The 19180-nt window shown below is 42.5% G+C and overlaps 3 protein-coding genes across 5 annotated transcripts in view; all 3 read right to left on the reverse strand.

Annotated features, from left to right (window-relative positions):
- Positions 1 to 2166: 2166 nt before the first annotated feature.
- On the reverse strand, positions 2167 to 3987 carry zdhhc12b (zDHHC palmitoyltransferase 12b; the record flags this gene model as incomplete). The annotated part of the gene is made up of 5 exons (XM_080841891.1): positions 2167 to 2833; positions 3007 to 3173; positions 3386 to 3478; positions 3565 to 3704; positions 3891 to 3987. 5 exons carry the CDS (start codon positions 3985 to 3987, stop codon positions 2518 to 2520), a joined length of 813 nt encoding a protein of 270 aa, XP_080698017.1. The 3' UTR covers positions 2167 to 2517.
- A 775-nt stretch (positions 3988 to 4762) lies between these two features.
- uap1l1 (UDP-N-acetylglucosamine pyrophosphorylase 1 like 1) lies at positions 4763 to 11772 on the reverse strand (the record flags this gene model as incomplete). Its single annotated transcript, XM_080841895.1, has 9 exons — positions 4763 to 5109; positions 5618 to 5684; positions 6650 to 6835; positions 7164 to 7304; positions 8029 to 8222; positions 10134 to 10306; positions 10632 to 10807; positions 10938 to 11142; positions 11487 to 11772. 9 exons carry the CDS (start codon positions 11770 to 11772, stop codon positions 5041 to 5043), a joined length of 1497 nt encoding a protein of 498 aa, XP_080698021.1. The 3' UTR covers positions 4763 to 5040.
- Positions 11773 to 15871: 4099 nt separating this feature from the next.
- Positions 15872 to 19180, reverse strand: part of slc25a25b (solute carrier family 25 member 25b) — a gene marked incomplete at both ends in the record, with an annotated part of 33065 nt that continues 29756 nt past the window's right edge. For all 3 annotated transcript variants that reach the window (XM_080841634.1, XM_080841633.1, XM_080841635.1), the window contains 3 exons: positions 15872 to 16056; positions 17593 to 17743; positions 18876 to 19043. In XM_080841634.1, the coding sequence (XP_080697760.1) occupies positions 15872 to 16056; positions 17593 to 17743; positions 18876 to 19043 (504 nt within the window). The remainder of the gene's footprint in view (positions 16057 to 17592; positions 17744 to 18875; positions 19044 to 19180) is intronic.

Below are 19180 nucleotides of genomic sequence, written 5' to 3' on the forward strand. Positions count from 1 at the left end.
ACCTTCTCCGTCGGGGGTTGTGTTCACACAAATGAAGGACCATGTGCTAACACGAAGGTGTTTGAATCCCAGAAGCTTTAAGCAATGATCTGAGTCTGTACCCCCTGTGCTGTTGACAGTGCCGCCAGAGCAGCCACAGCTTAAAGCGTGAGGCAGTGAGTGAATGTCTGGTTATTGTGCCGGGGTCTGGAGTCACGTGAGCACCCACTCCCACCCCCCACCCCACGCTCTGAACTACTCACTCCCGCACCCACCCCCCACCCCACGCTCTGAACTACTCACTCCCGCCCCTTCTCACCCCCCACCCTCCGCTCTGAACTCCTACCCCCCTCTCTGAACTCCTCACTCCAGTGGTGCTCTGGGCGGTGCTGTGTGAATGACTGACCTGATTATGGGTTTGAGGCACACAGTTCACAACTGATGAATCTGCCCTGACGTCCAAATGGAGACCGGCAGACAGGTTCTTTGCACTCTGTAACACTACTGAAGCCTACGTTCACTTATACACCCTAGTTTGGCCACGCTTATGAGTTTGTTGTTGTTTGTTGTTCTCAAGGCCATGCAGTCATTGGATGGATTTTGGGGCGAAATGACTAAGTAATGCTCATTGAAGGCTAACGTCTCTGTCGCTCAGTCTTTTGAGTTTATGTCTATTTAAGCCAATAATGGCATCCAAGTATAGAAATCTTATGAAAAGCCAGTTACTTTTTTTTTTTTTACCAGCCTTTAAGTCAAGCTTGGGGTAGAAGATATTATGTTAATGTGTATTTAAGATTGAGAATGTCTGACTGGCTGAGTATGGAGGGTTTTAGTTGAAACAGATGAAGTGTACTAAACTCTAAGAATGCTGCAGTGTTCCATGTGTGTCATTCTAATGTCTGTCTAGATGTTGTGTGTACTAAGACCCTACGTGATTTGCTACTGATGTAAGTCATACTGTGAGCACGTAAAAAACATTATTGTACTAAAAATGAGACTTTGTCCTTTATACATTCGACATAATGAAAATATAAATAAATAAATAAGTGATTATTGCAGATCCATGAAGGGGATGAATGTATTTTCACAAATAAAACATCTTGACCAATAATGTTCAGTTTATTAATACTGAAATTGCAAATTTTGTTTAAAAATAACAAAACAAAAACATAAATATTGCATGTCACAATGTAATATTGCATAAAGACAAACTGAACTAGATAGCAAACACAAATATCAATGATGCAAAACACAGTGCAAATTCTATCAAAGTTACTCAAAGAGCAAAACAGGTTTAGAAACATTGCAATTATTGCTTTCACTCAAACCTCAATGGCTGCTATATTGCACAGAAGGGACCTGTCTTGATGAGGGGAGGGGACACAACACACCACAGACTGCATTTCTGCTCTTTTCCACAGAGTCTCCGGGTTTCTACTCTACAATTCCTCGGGAACTAGACTGGTAGAAGTGGCATCATGCTTGCTAGGGAAACTGGAAGAGTTAACCGAACACCGATATGCATAAATAACTAAAGTGATCTTGTTCTATTTATGTAAGTTTCACTTCATTTGGTTCAGTTTGAAGATTGATTTTTGTTGGTCTCACACCAAGGATCTGATTGAGAAACGCAACAGTACACAATTTCTGATACAAAAAATGCGTAACTGTAAAATGTTTTCAAAGATGTAGGAATGTACAGTAAACATAGCTCGTGAATTATAGAAAAGGTTTCAGTCTTTTCTGCGTAGACAAAATGTACAGTTGTTTTGAAAGCTGACTTGCCACTTGCTGGCTGAGATTCTATCAGGACCCTGTTCATCCTAGCAAGGCAGCTTTGAGTTTATGTTGTGGAGACTTTTTCAACCACTGCACATTTTACAGGTAAACTAACAGTGAGAAGCCATTTCTGAAACAGCTAGAAAATACTCTGTTCACACACAAACTGTTTAAAGACGTAGGCTGGATTAATATTGTTCTGCACACACTGTAGTCATGCCAGTAATAACCTAACATACAGAGAAGTGCTGAAGAAGGTTTGAGTTCAATGCCTTTGTGGCATGTGGTCAGACCAAGTTAAATACCATCCTAAAGCAACTGTTCCAAAGGAGGGGGTCTCCTGTACCATGGGTTAGTAGGTCGGACCTTTTTAGTGCATTTTGTCCTCATACACATAGACCTCTTTTCTGTCTTTGTAGATAATATCCAACTCAACCCTCCCTTACAACATATCAGAATCCATCAAAAGCAGCAGCTTTCTGGATTTTACAAAGTGCGCAACAGAGAGAGAACACCATCATGTACAGTACTGATCTTCTCCTTTCCATGTCTGCTTAATTGATCCCTGTGGCACCATCGATTTCTTCTCACACTGTATAAGGAATTCTTCCACAGGACGGAAAAAATCTTTTAGGAAAAAGGAGGGGAAAAGTGTGGAAATAAGGACAAGTCCTAAAGAGCCGGTGTTTCTTTTGGAGTCTACTTTTCACTTCTACGCGTGCAAACATCACTCAGGGAGGTAACTGGATACATCTCCCATTAGATGGGGTTGTTGTCCTCCCGGAAGTACACCTTCTCCCACACCACGATCCCCCACACGCAGAAGAAGCCCCAAAGGTTGCGCAGTGTGCCGCGGTCGAAGGGGTTCTCGTCGGCCCCGCAGTGCTTGAGGTAGGAGATGCGGTGGCGGGACATGAACTCCCAGGTGGTGGTGTTGAGGGACACCAGGTAGAGGTGCGAGCCCAGCAGCAGCAGCACGGTCAGGGTGAGCACGGCCACCAGGGTGGTCGCCCCAAGCAGGACGCCATTGGTCCGGAGCCACACCTGCCACGTTGAGGCCAATGCGAAGCCGGACCTGCAACAGTTGGGAGAGAGAGTGTGAGTAAATGCTGAAGAAGACCTTTACAGCTCTGAACAACAAGTGGGGGGGGGGGGGGGGGGGGACACAGCAAAACGTAACGTACAGACAAGACAGACAAATAAAGCAGAGTAGACTTCGAATAAAAGCTCTTTTTCCATGAGACATACCAGGCCATGTAAAAAGCCCACAGCAGGACAATAAGTTGAACGGCCAGGTAGAGCACGAACCAGCGGTGGTTCCGTTCACCCACGCAGTTCTCGATCCATGGGCAGTGGTGATCGTAACGCCGCACGCAGTGCTGGCATGTCTGGCAGTGCTTGGACCTCATTGGTTGCTGCTCAGAGACAGGAGGGGAAAGTAGAAAGGTCATCTCAATACATATGCATGTAATAATCATTCATATTCATATGAGAATCAATTAGGGATTGTTTACAGGATCAGTTTCTTCATTAATAAATCATTAGTAATTAAAGTAAATGGTGCAACAGTCCTTCACAAGAAAAGTAGTCATATAAAAACTGATAATTCTAAACAAACTAAAAATACCTGCAATAAGCAATGACCACAACGACGGAGCCTTAAAGACTTTGGGGTATGGGGGATCATGTCCTGTTGCTCTTCTGTGACGCCCAGGGTAAACTGAAGTATACAAAAACATGAATTAACACCTTGATAACCTCTGATGCATTGACTGTGAAATAACAAGAGCATAAGTTGAAACATACCTGGGCGTCGCTGTCGTCAGAGAGAACAAACCCCGGATCCATGAGAGACACCGCGAAATACAGAAGCACCGACACGAGAACCAGCAGCACGAAGAGCACCGGTTTCGCGAGCTCCCCCCTCTCCTCTTGCTTTCTGAGGTCTGTGTACGTATAAAGGGCAATAATACAAATCATCACATTAAACATATGACAAAACATTTGCCAACGTGATTAATGGCCCGGGTATACTATGTATACATGGTTTTAATAGACTAGCACTGACCATTTGCAGACACTAACGTTGAATCAAACGTAATTAACCATGGAAACCAGGACTATCTACTTACCGGTGTCGTGCAGGAATAGAATCAACGTTATCACCCATGTCAGAATAACGTGTGCAGTCCTCACAAGAAATCCTGACCCGAACACATTTTTGAACATCGTAGCATACTTAAACCATTAGCCTTTCTCTGTCAACCAACGATTCATGGGTTGAGTTACATTTACAAGCTGCCAAGCAAGCTAACTTGCGACAATTTATAAATCAACGCAGATTGCATAACTGACCATGCATCATAACTCGGACGTAAAAAAAAAAATCGAATCAAAATTACGAGACATTTTCAGCTAACGGTAGGATACATGATAAACCTCTATTTTCAACCAAATTTAACAAGCAACCAAGCTACGCTAAGCCATCGAATACAATTTTGCTAGCTCAAAGCTGCCGTAGGTTCTCAAAAAGTGAATTATTTCCTTAGGCCAACTAGTAAAGCTTGACACTCTCAGCTAGATTAATTGCAAAACGGAATGCTCAAAACACCGTAGAGGGAAATGTTATCAGAACCTCAGCTGCAGTCGACTTCATTTTTCGCTCTAATAAGCTTGTTTATATTATTGTTCGGCTACGCTGTCGCTCACTGGGATCAAGTGTTACAATTGGACAACGCTGTTCACGTGACCTAAATAACTACAAGGTCCTCGCAGGGAAATGCTAACGTTACTTATCCGAAATAAATAAATAAATGTCACATGGAAAGGACTATGACCGCATCGCTCCACATCACTTGGCCAGGGACGTACAGAAACACTGATGGCATTTCAGTTCATGTTTAATGAAATGTTTTAATAGAAATCATTATGAAAAGGAATCGCATAGACCAGCTTGAATTAATTCCTAAAGAGGTTTTAGGTCAATGTACCTTGATCAGTTCTGAGAAAATGTAACCACTATAATGTGGTATTATTCGCAGCCACTCAAGTAAAAAAAAGAGAAAGTACAAAACTGAGACAGTAAAATAGACTGGGTTGAAAATAGCTCATAGTATGAAAAAAAGATTAAGCACTACGGAACTACATCAGCCTCTTATGTAAACATTTCATATAAAGACCACCGTCTATACGTGTTTGTTTATAAGGAATGCCTCAGATACACGTAAGTCCTGTGTATCTGCTCTTTCAACCGTGCGGTCATCGCTGAACACGAGAGATCCCTCAGACCATCTTCCCATCAAGAACAAGAGGAGATCTTAGGGCCTTCTGTTTCACCACGGACTCCAGCCCCTGAAAAAGAACGTGGAGAAAAAAAAGAGAAAGAGACGGGCCAGGGGGTAGGGGGGTTGGGAGGGGGGAGGGAGAGATAGGTTGGGTGAGTTTTTGTGAGGATGTCGAGAGGCACAGCTGTTACTCGATCCTCTTTGCCTTGGTCTGAGCATACTGCATCTCAAATCTAAAAATGGGAGAACAGAAAGCCTTTATTTTGTGGGTCAGGCAAATATTCCGTTCTGCTGTGGGTCCAGTCTACTCTACACCAGTGTGTGGGGGAACACAATACTTGTGTGTTATGAGAAACAGATGCTCAAATGGCATCATGGGACTCTTGTTTCGTCCAGAGGTCAACCGTCGCCCAATGCAGTGCAAGCGATAGCTAATAATCTTACCTCACCAAAGTAGGAGACGAGTATATATCTACATCAGAGCTGAAGCTCCAGTGAGTATACTGTATATCTACATCAGGGCTGAATCTCCAGTGAGTATACAATGCAGTGCAAGCGATAGCTAATAATCTTACCTCACCAAAGTAGGAGACGAGCGGCGAGATTTCGCACACCGCAGGGGGATCTTCATCACGTGCCAGACTGAGGTAAGCACAACAAAACAGATTCATCTTTCAAGACACTGATCACGCCTACAAAACTATTGCCATTTGTTATTCTGAAAATCAGAGGTAATTAAGTCCTCACAAGACTCCACACGCTGAAACTGTTCTCACTGAGTTACACTGTTAAGGGAAGTTAATGACGAGTTTATTTCAATATGTTATTAAACTTCTAGTGTTACTGTATATTATGTTGAGATAAAATGAGGTGTGTTTTCTAAACTGATTCTAGATATAACATGAAATTAAACTAGTGACCACTGACCAGATTGGTTGGTGATTTTATACATCTCAGTATTAAATGTCCAGTGCATCAGGCTGTTAAAGGCCTTGTGACTGTAACCATAACAGTTCTGTATTATCTCCTTTGTAGCACTGTTGCATGTTTTATTTTGCATTCCTTAGGTCCCACTTCCTTTATATTAGGGTTCAAGGAGTTACGTCTACATTCCTTGGGTCTTGGGGGGGAAATAATCATGAATACATGACTGGTTTGCAGAGAGGCAGTGTAACTTTGACACCATTTTTCGATTTCCAGTAAGATGTGGTGAAATCATTCATCTATTATGATTGTTTGGAATGTTGACTATTTCTTCCGGTCTAAATCCAATGAGAAGAATTTCTTAAAGCCATTCCAGAATTATTCCATGCAGATCTAGAATGTAATTGACAAATCCCTTGAGATCATTATTACAAAATCAAACAGAGCATCCAGATTCTAATATAACATTCTAATCTATAGGCCTACATTACATGTATGCATTTGGTAGACATTTCTATCCAAAGCGACTTAAAATTAAGGAATAATAACCAAGCTATTTGTTATCATATTCTTCAAAGACAAAGTCTTTTTTTACACTAAACATATTTTAGAATGATATCAGTAGGAGTAACTTTTATAGCGCTTTAATTGAATAACAGTTACTTCTCAAGTCGACGTCTAACCTGTGTTTTGGAGCGATGGGTTCTTCATTGCTGTTCACGAAGCTGCCCCCGGCCGCCAGAGCCCAGCGGTAGTGCTGAGCCAGGAGAGAGCGTCTGGCGGTGCTGGGAGTGTCCAGAGGAGCGCCGTCAGCATTCTTCAGGGGGGAGAACTCCTCCTCCCTCAGCACCTCAAATGCCACAAATTTCCTGCCAACACATTTACATTTACATTTAAATTACATTTACATTTAGTCATTTAGCAGACGCTTTTGTCCAAAGCGACGTACAAGGGAGAGAACAATCAAGCTAAGAGCCATTAAACCTGGTGTAACAATAAATACTGCTTATTTAAAAAAAAAAAAAAAATAGAGGTTAAATTGAAAAAGCAAGGCAGTAACATACAGATACACACAGTCCTAGAAGCACTCATCACACTGATGACTTCAAGTGCCTGCAGTTCACTCCTGTGTTATTAAACACATTTCATGCACCCAAAGTTTGTTTCTATAAGATTGTTTATGGACAGAATGCTCACCTTGAGAACTGGAAGACATCAAAGACAAATTTCTCCATTTTGATTCCATTGGGTTTGGTTGGCTTGACTTGGTTGCCCTCTCCATCAACAAATGGTACTTTCTTAAGAGCTACATGCTGCTTCAACTGATGACAAAAATTCCTGAAAAATAAGAAAGTTAAAAAATACTGAATCAAACTGATACTGATACTCAAACGGTAATCTTGCCCTTGATTTTCATACTTGTTACGACCCTGGCAGGTCTAGGCCCCTCCCTGTGATATTGCATGCCTGTTCCGTCTCTATCTCTACAACAGGTAATTGGAAGCAGGTGTACCCCATGATTGGATGGGCTACAAAAGCCCTGATCAGATGGCAATCGAGAGAGCGTTGGATGAGAGAGTTGGATTGGAGCTTTGGAGTGGCCGTCGGATTTGGATAGAGATGGAGATTTGGATTGTTGTTGGTCGTTGGTTTTGGGATCGTCGTTGGATAATAGTCGTTGTTTGTTTTGGATTACCATTTTACTGACTTTACATTACATCTTTTGTTTCTCTCCACAACACTGACCTTCACCACACGTTTGCTCTAATTATTAGATACTATATATAACTGGAACCATTAATAAATAACTTATATTATTATCATAAATTCTGCGTGGTCTCCCCTTTATGTTTCGTGCTTTGAGCCGTGCACGTAACATACTCCATATCATTTAAAAGGGACATTTAAAGACTTTCCATAACCATTTTCTCTGGGAATACTAACATCCTGGCATTCCTCTCAAAGAGTACAACTGAACAGTTGGCTACTGTATCATCTGAAACAGCGTTCAGTCTTGTAGCATCAAAATACATAAGAAAATAAACCACAACAGCACACTCACTCTGCTATGTCCTTCAGGAAATCACGTGTGAAGAAATGGTTGCAGATGTTTCCAGCACTATAGAGCAGCTCCCCTCCTGGTCCCCTCAGTTCTGCCGTCTCAGGCTGGATCTCACTGTACTCCACCACCTGGTACACCCCATCGACCCGGCACACAACCCCCACGGGCTCCGCTGGGTAGGCTTTGTCCACCACCTACAGGACCAGGGATGGGGCACATCAAGGGAACATCAGGGGAACATTAGGGGAACATCGGGCGAACATCGGGGAACATCGGGGGAACATCAGGGGAACATCAGGGGAACATCGGGGGAACATCAGGGGAACATCGGGGGAACATCGGGGGAACATCAGGGGAACATCAGGGGAACATCAGGGGAACATCGGGGGAACATCAGGGGAACCTCCGTTTCTTTCCTTTTTCTAAATTTGGTGAGATTCAGTTTATCCATTCTCAGTTTAAGACCTTCTGTTCTAGATCTCTTATTATTCTGCAGATGATTAAAACATTTTAACCTTACAGATACAATTGAGCATTGTGTAGAAGTGTCTTCGTTATTATGTACATTTTCACAGTATGTCAAAGTCAACATAGGAGACTTTTGCAAGAAATTGAGAAAAGACTTATTTTTAGGCAGGCCCAATGATTCATGGAACAATGGATTTAAAAGCTCTTATGTGAACACAGTAGATGCCGGCAGGGATCAAGCACTGTGGGCAGCTGGAACTCAATTCAGCATGATGGGACACGACATCTTAGAATAATATAACTTATGTATACGTGGTGGGAATATGCGGCGCCTTGTTTATACATCCATTGGTTTAAATGAATTGACCATATCTGTGTAAAAGCCAAAAGGCCTAAACATTTGCATGACAGAATGTTGATTCAGTATCTAAAAATAATATGACTACTTATCAGGTTGCCCCAAATATATTTTCACCATTAAATAAAGCAAGAAACATTTTCCATAGATTGGTTGACAGTTTGTGTCCATTTCTAAAAAGGGGATAAATGCTTTGGCCCAGTAAAAGAATGCATTTCACAATGACAGAATATGACGAATATGATGTCTGAAAGTCTTATCACTTGTTAGCCATCTGGCCAAATCTATTCTTTACCTTAAAATCAAACAGGGCAAACAGCCCATTTACTCATTGGATGGCTTTAGGTGATGACTTTAAGGATCCCAAAGGCTTAACCAGTTTGGGCCACTGAACAAGACAGTATATGATTTCTGAAAGTAATATTACTCGTTATCATGCTGGCCCAAGGTTGTTTTCACCTTTAAGTCAAGTAAACATCATCATTCTTACAGACATTGTTTGACATTAAGTGACACATTTCAGTTGAAAACTCCTTTCAGTATATTATGTCTGACGGTCATATTACATGTGACCCATCTCTCGCAACCGTATGATCGTATGATCAACACTGACCATATACACATTAGTTAACATTATGTGATGACTTTCAAATCGTTAGCCAGATGTCCCGGGACAATCAAGTGTTCCCCATTGGTGTACCAAAATGTAACAACATCCTGTCCGACGGGCTATCAGAATGTATTCCCTTAGGTGAAATACAAATTCCTCTATTATTCGCCTTTCCTGCCCTTGAGACTTGCTATTTAGAGGAACGTGAAAGATTATGGTGCCCCATCTTCCTGGTTGGTTTTGATTGTGCCAAACAGCTCGGGTATAAGGGCAACAGCACACCAAAGACATGGTGGAAATGCAACTAGAGTCGGCAGCTGAAGAGAAAAAGAAACAAAATGCTCTTGCCTCTCGTATGTTTGAACGTGGGCCCGGGACAACTGACCCGGTGTTCTCACTGTGCCGGCGGTGTGTGTGTGTGTGTGTGTGTGTGTGTGTGTGTGTGTGTGTGTGTGTTTGTGTGTTGTATGTGTGTATGGGGGAGAGTTAGCATAACCCTAAGCCTATTTTTATTTTGCAAAAAAAAAACTTTTAAAGCACTACCAAGGCAGCATTAAACTAAATCTAGAATAAGGGTTTAAGGGCAAAGAGTGTACAGTTATAATTCTGAAACTTCTGAAGTAAGAAACAGGTGAAACAGAATTTAAGAGTATGGGTATTACACACTACCTTGGCACCACAATCTGCATCTTTCTGCACACAGAAGCCAATGAAGACAGGGTCGGCCATCTTGACTAGGATGTTGTCTACACAGTAAACATGGAGGTACTGCACCCCTCTCTTCTCCATGTCCTCCAGGGCTTTGCTGTCCACAAGAGCCTGATACAGGCCTCCATTACCATCTGATAAAAAGAGGAAAGTTAATGAAACTAATAATAATAATGTTAATAATAATCAGATAGATAGATAGATGGATACTTTATTGATCCCGAGGGAAATTAATAAATGCCAATAATCAAGGCATAATAATAATATTAACTATTAGTAAAATCACGACATGTGCAGGTAAAAAAAATAACACTAAATAATACTGTTCTTAAACAAATATTTAAATAAGTTGCTCTTACGTTTTCACACGTTTGACTGTACAAAAAAATGTCCTGGTGTGCAGATGCGAGACAGATACAAATGTCATCTGGACACACGAGCGTTTATCTTTGCACTGACCTGGGGCCATGGCAAGCTTGCCCTTCTTCTCTAGGATGACCTTTCCATCAAACGACACGGCTGGAATCATTCTCTGCTCAAACATGATGACATCAGAAGGGTTCAGGCCAAAGAAATGGTGCTCCTTGAAGAACCTTTCTGTAGGTTCCAAGGTGAACTCACTCGTCATGATGTACCTGAGAAAACAACAGAAGGGCCAACATCATTTAAGGGATTCTGCATGACATGAGCTAGTTCAAGCAGTAAACTCTGAAGCAGTGGGTACAATATGGACAGTTTAATCAAGCATATTATGGGATTCGTTACCATGGCACGGTACACTTTGAGCCGTGTTTTTGATCAGCCAGCTGTTGAACTTTTTGGATCCTTTCCGCCTGAATTTGATACAAGGTTTTCCCACTGGGAAGCCCAACACTGTACATCCCCTTTGGGTAGGGTACACCTAGCCTCGTCCCTTGGCCTCCAGCCAACAGTAAAACTGCCACTTTGCTCTTGGAAATCTGTGAAACCCCTAAAACATAGACCAGGGTAAAGTTGTGGTTAGAATGGAAAGATTGGTCAAACTGAGCTCAAGTGTCTTCAAGGATTTGACATTAACACTGTAGAGCAACACTCAAATCAATGATTAGTAGATTTCATAGTTCTCAATACCATCCAGTTGAACTTACTGGACCACATCTAAAATAAACAGGCTGGTTTACAGCTATGCAGTAGCTACCTCAAGAGTGCCTCCTTGTGGTCAATATTTTTTCCAAGTAAAGAATGTGAACATCCATGAATTTTAAGCAATTTGACTAAATATGACCTCCTAAAAAAAATGAACCAAAACGAAAGGTTATAATACACACTGTATACCTTCATTCTCCCAACCACTCAATGTTCTCTGGTCAGTTTTCCGCACACTGCCGATAAACTCCGGCGGCACTGGTTCCATTCGTTGGTCCAGTAGATCTTCAGAGGTCGATTGGCTGTTGGCTGCCTCGGCTGCACGTCGACAGTGCTCCTTCAATTCCTCAGGTTCTAGCTGTGACAGCTCGGTCAGAAAGGTATCTCTCTCGTCTGTAGACAGCCCCGACCAAAACTGCAAAACGTGATCCTGTCCAGCCATTTCTAATCGCGCCTTTGTTTCCTCAAATGACATATTTGCAGAATAAGACGTGTAAGTTTACCAATGAAACACTGCAAGCTATCAACCGTCTACTCCGCGATCGTTAGTATCTCACCTGACGTGGTACTTTGTCACATTTCCCTACAATGTAACCCGTGACCCATTCGTAGACATAACCCAAGTAACTGTCTTGTGACGTGCTATTTTAGCCTATTCAAACATAACGTGGCCGACACCACAAACCAACACCTAAAATTATCCACAGGCTCAGTTGGGCACAAAGAGCGGATTGAGAGCTATTTTATTTTAACACACCACTCAAAACATGTTCTACAAAACACACAATTAAGTACGAAAACAAAACGACGGTAAGAGGTGAACTTCCTCTGCAGTGATCATGTGATCTTTTCCATCCTGCTAAGAGGATTCCTTTTTCTTCCACGTATGGCCAACCCTTCTAGGCTTTAAAGACATTTCAGGAGTAAGAAATAAAAGTTAATTTGAAAACCAGTTGACGTAAAGCTGAAAAGAGTCCAATTCCAACCACTTTCAAGTAGTAGACCTACATCACAGTGTTAACAACCCTGTGACTGGATTAATGTCAACTCAGCAAAGAGCTCGGTTTTATTATTATTATTTTGCCTCTTTATAACGAGGTAATTTACTACTGGCATGTTTACGTAGGTAGTAGTGTAATTACAACAGTATTATATACATTGCAATATATTGTAATAAACAAAAAAACAAGCAGTTGAACCAATAACTTTTATTTAAGACTTGTTCCCATAACATAAATACATTTTTTTTCAGCATTCGTTCAAGATATGCATTATACAGAGGACAATGCCAGAAAAGAACAACTTCTTAGCGTCGATTTTTGCATAACGTTTCAATATCTTCCATCATTGTTAAAATAGATGCAGTTCCTTTTTTTCTGCCCAACCCAGACATGTCTTGAAAAAATATTTGGATTCAAAGCACGACCAGGGGGATATTCCAAGAACGTGGTTTAGTGACAAACCTAGGTAAGCTAACTCTTAGGTAAGTTGGGTAACTATTAACCGCTTACTCTTAGGTCAGGTAGCCATGCTTGTCACTAAACCACGTACTTTGAATCACCCCCCTAGTTCTGAAGCTTGGGAGTCCCATGTACAGCACTTGGGTATAAACTACATCGTGCGCAGTTCTGCATTTCAAGTTTGCACAAGCAGATATTCTGACTGCCAAAAGCTTCTATGAACAGTAAGGCTCTAGATGTCAGGCATTATCTGAATTGGGTGTGACAACGGACAGCTTTTAACAGTCTCAGAAATGGTCTATAAACACACACACACTCCCACACAATCACACAGAACTGGGGGAGAGGAGACAGAGAGAGAGAGAGAGAGAGAGAGAGAGAGAGAGAGAGAGACAGCTCTAGAGACTTTCTCCAAAGAAATTGTGCAAAAGAGGCTGGAACCAATCAGATGCTTAATATCACCACACAGACTGGAACCAATCAGATGCTTCAATATCACCACACAGACTGGAACCAATCAGATGCTTCAATATCACCACACAGACTGGAACCAATCAGATGCTTCAATATCACCACACAGACTGGAACCATTTAGATGCTTCAATATCACCACACATATTTCTCTTCCCTGTTCCAATGTTTCACCTCCCACCCTCTGAACACTGTCTTGCGTTTTATTTTCTCAATTAGGCCATCATGCACCACACACACAGGTGAGACTAAAAGGGAATGTGAACAGGGCTACAAAATAAAGTGGAAAAGGAACGTTTCAGTCCTGGGAGAACTAGCTGGCAGGAAATGACAAAAACAGACCATGGTGGCATCCTGTGGTTTTAACTGTGCAAAAAGCAGCAGTGAAATGGAAGGGGGAAAAAACTGTTCTCCCTGAGCTTTGGATTTTTTTGAGCACTGTCAAAACTCTCCATCTCTGTTCAGATGTCCCATCTCCAACTAAATAAGGCAAACTGCCACCCGCTTTATTCAAACCATCTTTCGAGAATTTAAAATTAAGCGCGGTCAATTATTTCTTTTGAGTTTAAAGTCCGCTTTCAATGTATTACCTCTTCTATGACAGGGGAGGAGTACAAGTCAACATCCACCCAGAGAGAAGTAACATAAATGTGTTGGAAAACAGAGCATTTATAATTCCCTTTTAGTCTCCAATTTGAACATACTACACAGTTCTCGGTCCTAGCATGCACACGTACACACACGCACAACACTGATTCCAAACAGCACAGAACAAAGTGATACACAATCCAGTCACAAACTCCCTCCTAATCATTTGGATTCACGAAATAAAATGTTTCCTTTTGCTAAAGAAAAAAAATTAAACATTCAAGTCTAGTCCAAGCGAATTACTTTTATTTTTAAAGTGCTGAAGTGAACCCTTATCTCTGCATCCAAACACTGGAGAATTGCAAGGATGGAGTTGACAACATAGGAATATATAACTAGGCTATAATAAAATGGAAATAGCAATATCGTGGAAACAGGGTTGTGCTGGATTACAGTGTCTTCCAATGCTTGGAGTCAGGTGCAAGTAACAGACATCACCCCTTTTTTACGGATGCATCAAGAGAGCGCCCTCTAGTGTCAGAAGCTTTGTGCAAGCAAGCAGCCTTCCAGTTTTACCCTGTAGCCCCTTGTCCAGTAGCGCTTGAGCGTCTTTTCCCTGACTGAGCTTACTAAAGAATTCCAGCGTGATTTCCTGGTTAGCGATCAAATGGTTTGCTTCTGATATGGTTTTGTTTAGGACTAATTAAGGATCACAGATAAAGTGTTAATGACTAACTCCTCACAAACATGTTGAGTGTTCTGCTAGAAAGCTGTCATGCTCTTCTGTCAATATGGATAGCACTTAAATAATTATCTACATATAAAAAAAATGATAAAACGTCACTTATAAACAGTCCTTACACAATTAGTTGAGAAGACCATTTGATGTAAGACACTATAGGCTCCAGACCACCTCTGCTCTCTCCTTGTACACTCCACGACAATCAACACATTTTGGTTATGTTGAGAAAAATGAACAATAAATAAATTAAAATGGGAGTGATGGGAGTGATGGAAAAGGAATTATTTTGAATAAATTATGTAAACAAAAGGTTTAAGAACTCAATTTAGGATCAGAATTCTTTAAAAAAAAAATGTAAAAAGAAAGAGCCCTTCCTTGCTCATGCGTAGGGGGGCATGGTGAGCTTTAGCAAACTCTCTCCACACAGGTGGTTCAACACTGCCCCCTGTGGGCAAGAGCAGGTACTGCAGCATGAGCGACAACACTACACACTTGCCTTCTCGGACACCTTGGTCTCGTTTCCTCCCTCATAGATGCAGCAGAGCCTCAGCAGGTTACTACAGTGAGTGTAAAGGTGGCAAACCGAGCTCCTAGTCTAACCCCTGGTCCCTCACAAAACACTTCGCCACTGGATTCACTACGTACAACAGAGGTTGACTTGTAGCATCTCAGGTACCTCTTCAAGAACCCTAAAGTCATTTCAACAATGAGGAAGAGACGGGAGGGCTGAAAGAGGCAATGATTTTTCAAAAAGTCTGCCTTGGTTGTAGCAATGGTAATAACGGTTAGCTAACAATGCTAATAAAAAATAATACTTCTACTACTACGACTACTGATGCAGTAATAATGACTGCATGGATGGGCAGGGGATGACCAACCAAGTCACCTTTCTCCAGCTCACAGTGTGTCCATGAAGCCACACCTCCCCCCCTCCCCCAACACTTCCACTCTCCTTCCTTCCTCCTGCTATGGGTTGTGTGTGGGTCACTCATTCTCTGCGGAATGCTCGTTGAATGAGACAACAGGCTGGGCCCAAGGGTTCCAGGTGCAAGGAGGAGGGACCGGGACTCTGTCCTCGGACCCTCCCCCCCGACCCCCAGCTCCTCCAGGCTGTACACTCAGCCCAGCACCCCATTCTCCTCCCTCCACCCCGGGCCAGCTCCTGGACAGCACTTCTCATGGAGGTTTCTATTCTTCTTTGTCCCAACCAAAACTCAAACAAAAAAAAATAAGCCTTTTTTTTTTTTTAAACAACAAAAAAAATAAGCCTTTGTGGGCGTTGTTTTTTTTCTCCTTGTCCCCTGTCCTCACGCTCATCGGGATTGGACCCCGAGATAGACCTTGATGTTCTCGTAGACCACGTAGCTGATGCTGACGGCAGGGATGACCTTCATGAAGTTGGGGGCGAGCCCCCGGTACAGGCCGATGGCCCCCTCTGTGCGCACGATGTGCCTGAAGAGTCCAGACATGGTCATCTGAGGACCCCCTTCCAGAGTGGCTGGTGGAGAGAGAGAGAGGACACACGAGGACTTAGAGACCCACATACGGCACACTTCTCCGGGCCTTCTTGCATAGCATACAACCAGTGTAGCACAGATTCATGCTAAAGTGCATTGGTTTGAGCTGTTTATCTAGCCTGGATACCAGACCGAACCCCGCCCACAACATTTTTGGTCTGGAAGTTCGGTCTGGCACTGCTCCGTTGAAGAGAAAATTATCACAGATCCGAAACGGATCTGGCCAATCAAATTGTCAGGACGGGCTTTATACGATGATGGACAGGTGGCTTGAGTTGAATTAACGGTAGATTTGAAATCGTACCAAGATAGCGGCGTCTCGGGAGCCTGTTAGTGGGAAATATTTTATGTGAATTAAGCTATCTACACGACTAGGTTACTAGGTTAGTTGTGTATGTGCAACACGAATGTGGATGAGTATTGTAGGTCTTAACTGAAGCTCTCTAGCTCATTATTGTTAGGTTATTGCTAACGCTTAGACCAAAAATCCTTTGAAACACATAGTAGCTAGCTAGCCTCGCTGGTAATAAGTATAACGAGAGCATGCATATCGCACAGACATTGACAGCGCATTCATTTTGAAAGAGGAACAGAGAAACGCGATTAAGATGGTCATACTACGTTGCTTTGGTTGGTTCTAGGTATCCAATTGAGCGAAGAGGCATTTTCTTTCCTGGTTCGTTGAAACACGCCCCATAATCACAGCTCACTGGAGCAGTATCAGACTAAAACAATTGGGTTCTATCGAATTATTTAGCTGTTTCTGATTGGACGAGAGACGTTCCATGAGATGGAATATCCCAGGACATCCCAACTCAGACTTTTCACAGCTAATAATGAATCACTCTGTGATTAAAAATTCTGTAGCATGTTGATACAATTAAGCAATAACCGTTAGTTCAAATTTCTTATAATTCCAAAAGACGTTGACAATGGAACTATTTTTTGTTGCAGAGAAACAATGGCGAAATAAAACATTTTTTAATCAATAACTTTGCGTTTAAATGTTAATCGGTTGGCTATAAAATAGTTTTATAAAGGCAATCTAGTACTGGTGCGAGTGGGGTAGGTAAGGGATATTCCCACAGGTGTTGTTATCGGGTGTTGTTACCTGCACCGAACACCACCAGTGGGAATATCCCTTACCTACCCCACTCGCACTGGTACTTTATTGCTTAATCATCTTCTATCTATAGTAAAAGACGTAAGATCAGTGGTGGCCACCCAAAACCAGACAGTAACCTGCACATACGGCAATTGTCAAATATTTATCCCTGCACTTCTTGGACTCTCCACTTTCTTTGCACTATCGTTGTGTTAAAATTCACAGCTCCTGTATAAAGGCATATGTTTTGTGTTGTGATGTATATTCTGTGTAAGCACACTGAGTGCCACTTTACAACGTCAAATTCCTTGTTTGTGCAAACTAACTTGGCCAATAGTACCTGATTCTGATGTGGAGCTCGATCAATAAGTCAGTCAGTTAAACGAGTCCAATAAACAAACAGGGCTCTTACCCTGGGCCTGCATGCGTGTCCGGACCAGGGCTAGCGGGTAGCTGGCCAACTGGCCGCAGGTGCTGGATATGGTGCCACACGCCAGCAGCACAAACACGCCCGGGTCGGCACTGTTGGTGGCGTACTTCTGCAGCCAGTAGTTCTTCAGAGTCTGCAGACAGAGAGAGGGGAATACGGCTTAGGGTCACTTATGCTTTACTCTGACATTAGGGTAGAGTGGGGATGGAGTTGAAGGTGGAATGAAAGCTCACAGAACAATGACAGCAGAGCAGACATGGGCCCTGTTCGAATACTCTTAAAATGTTGTCTTACTACCTTCCCACTCATAAACAAAAGAAGGAAGGACTGTTCGAAATCCCTTAATTTTCCTCTTCCGGGTATATAAGATACCTTAAAAACGCAGCGTTACGGTCATTTTTCCAAGGTACCATCTGTGTAGCCTTGATGGTGCCTATTACCCATAAACCTGTGCGCCAAGTCCCTCCGGCAACTGCAAATTGTAAACAAAGACGGCGGACCAAACTCGGCCGACCGTCGTGTTTTGAATATAAATGTACATCTTTCAGCGTTTTCTCGCCAAGATTTTTCAAAAGTTACCCAGAAATAGACACTGCACTATCCGATAACACAGTTATTGTTACCAGTAATAATGGTTGATGTGATTCGCGAGGCGTCAGTCAGCCAACTTTCTAACATTAGCACGTTAGCCTACGTCAGATAGCCTTACGTTCTTTCAGCGTACCAACGTCACATGTTATCATACACACTATCTTAAAAGAACGTTTGAAAACAACTGTTTTTTGAGATACCTTCATCCTTAAAAATATCTTGCGCAAGACAGCTGTCTTGACGAGACACCAAGGTAGTAAGACAGCTATCTTACTTTTAAGAGTATTCGAACAGGGCCATGGAAACATTCCCTCAGAGTGAGAGGTCAAAGGTCATGCTCCACGGAACAGGCGAGGCTAGATAAATATGGAACAGTCACCGTCAAAAAGAGCGAGTGTTCCATAATTACATCACCACGCGTTGCATAAGTTAATGCAGGTGAACGCACAATGTTCAATAATCCACTACTCAACTTAGACAAGTACAGGTACCAACTTCAGGAGAGGGGGGGGGGGGGGGGGGGTCAGGGGGCTGTAGATGCTGAATAGCCCCTCTCATTATAGAGAAGAAGAGGGGAGTGAAACGGATGTGTGAGAGGGGAAAAAAAGACTGATAGAAATAAAACAAGGGGGACGTGAAAAGAGAAAGAAAAGATGAACGGTGTTCGCTCGGACCTCGTACACCGCCAGGTCGATGCCAGCGTAGGGGATGATGCCAATCGCGTTGGGAACGTAGCCCCTATAGAAGGCAACCATGCCCTCCTTCCTGAAGATGTTCTTGGCACAGTGCGCAATGCCCGAGTACTGGCCCGTCGTCCGCAACGCCAAGCGGGTCTTCAGCACCTGATGACACACACAGACAGAGACGTTATTTTCACTATTACCATCTGCCACACGTCATGTACAGTACCAGTCAAACGTTTTTTTGAGAAGTTTTTTTTATTATTTTCTACATGGTAGATAACACTTTTATGTTTAGT

The sequence above is a fragment of the Sprattus sprattus genome, assembly GCF_963457725.1.
Source record: "Sprattus sprattus genome assembly, chromosome: 7".
Taxonomy (NCBI): Eukaryota; Metazoa; Chordata; class Actinopteri; order Clupeiformes; family Clupeidae; genus Sprattus; species Sprattus sprattus.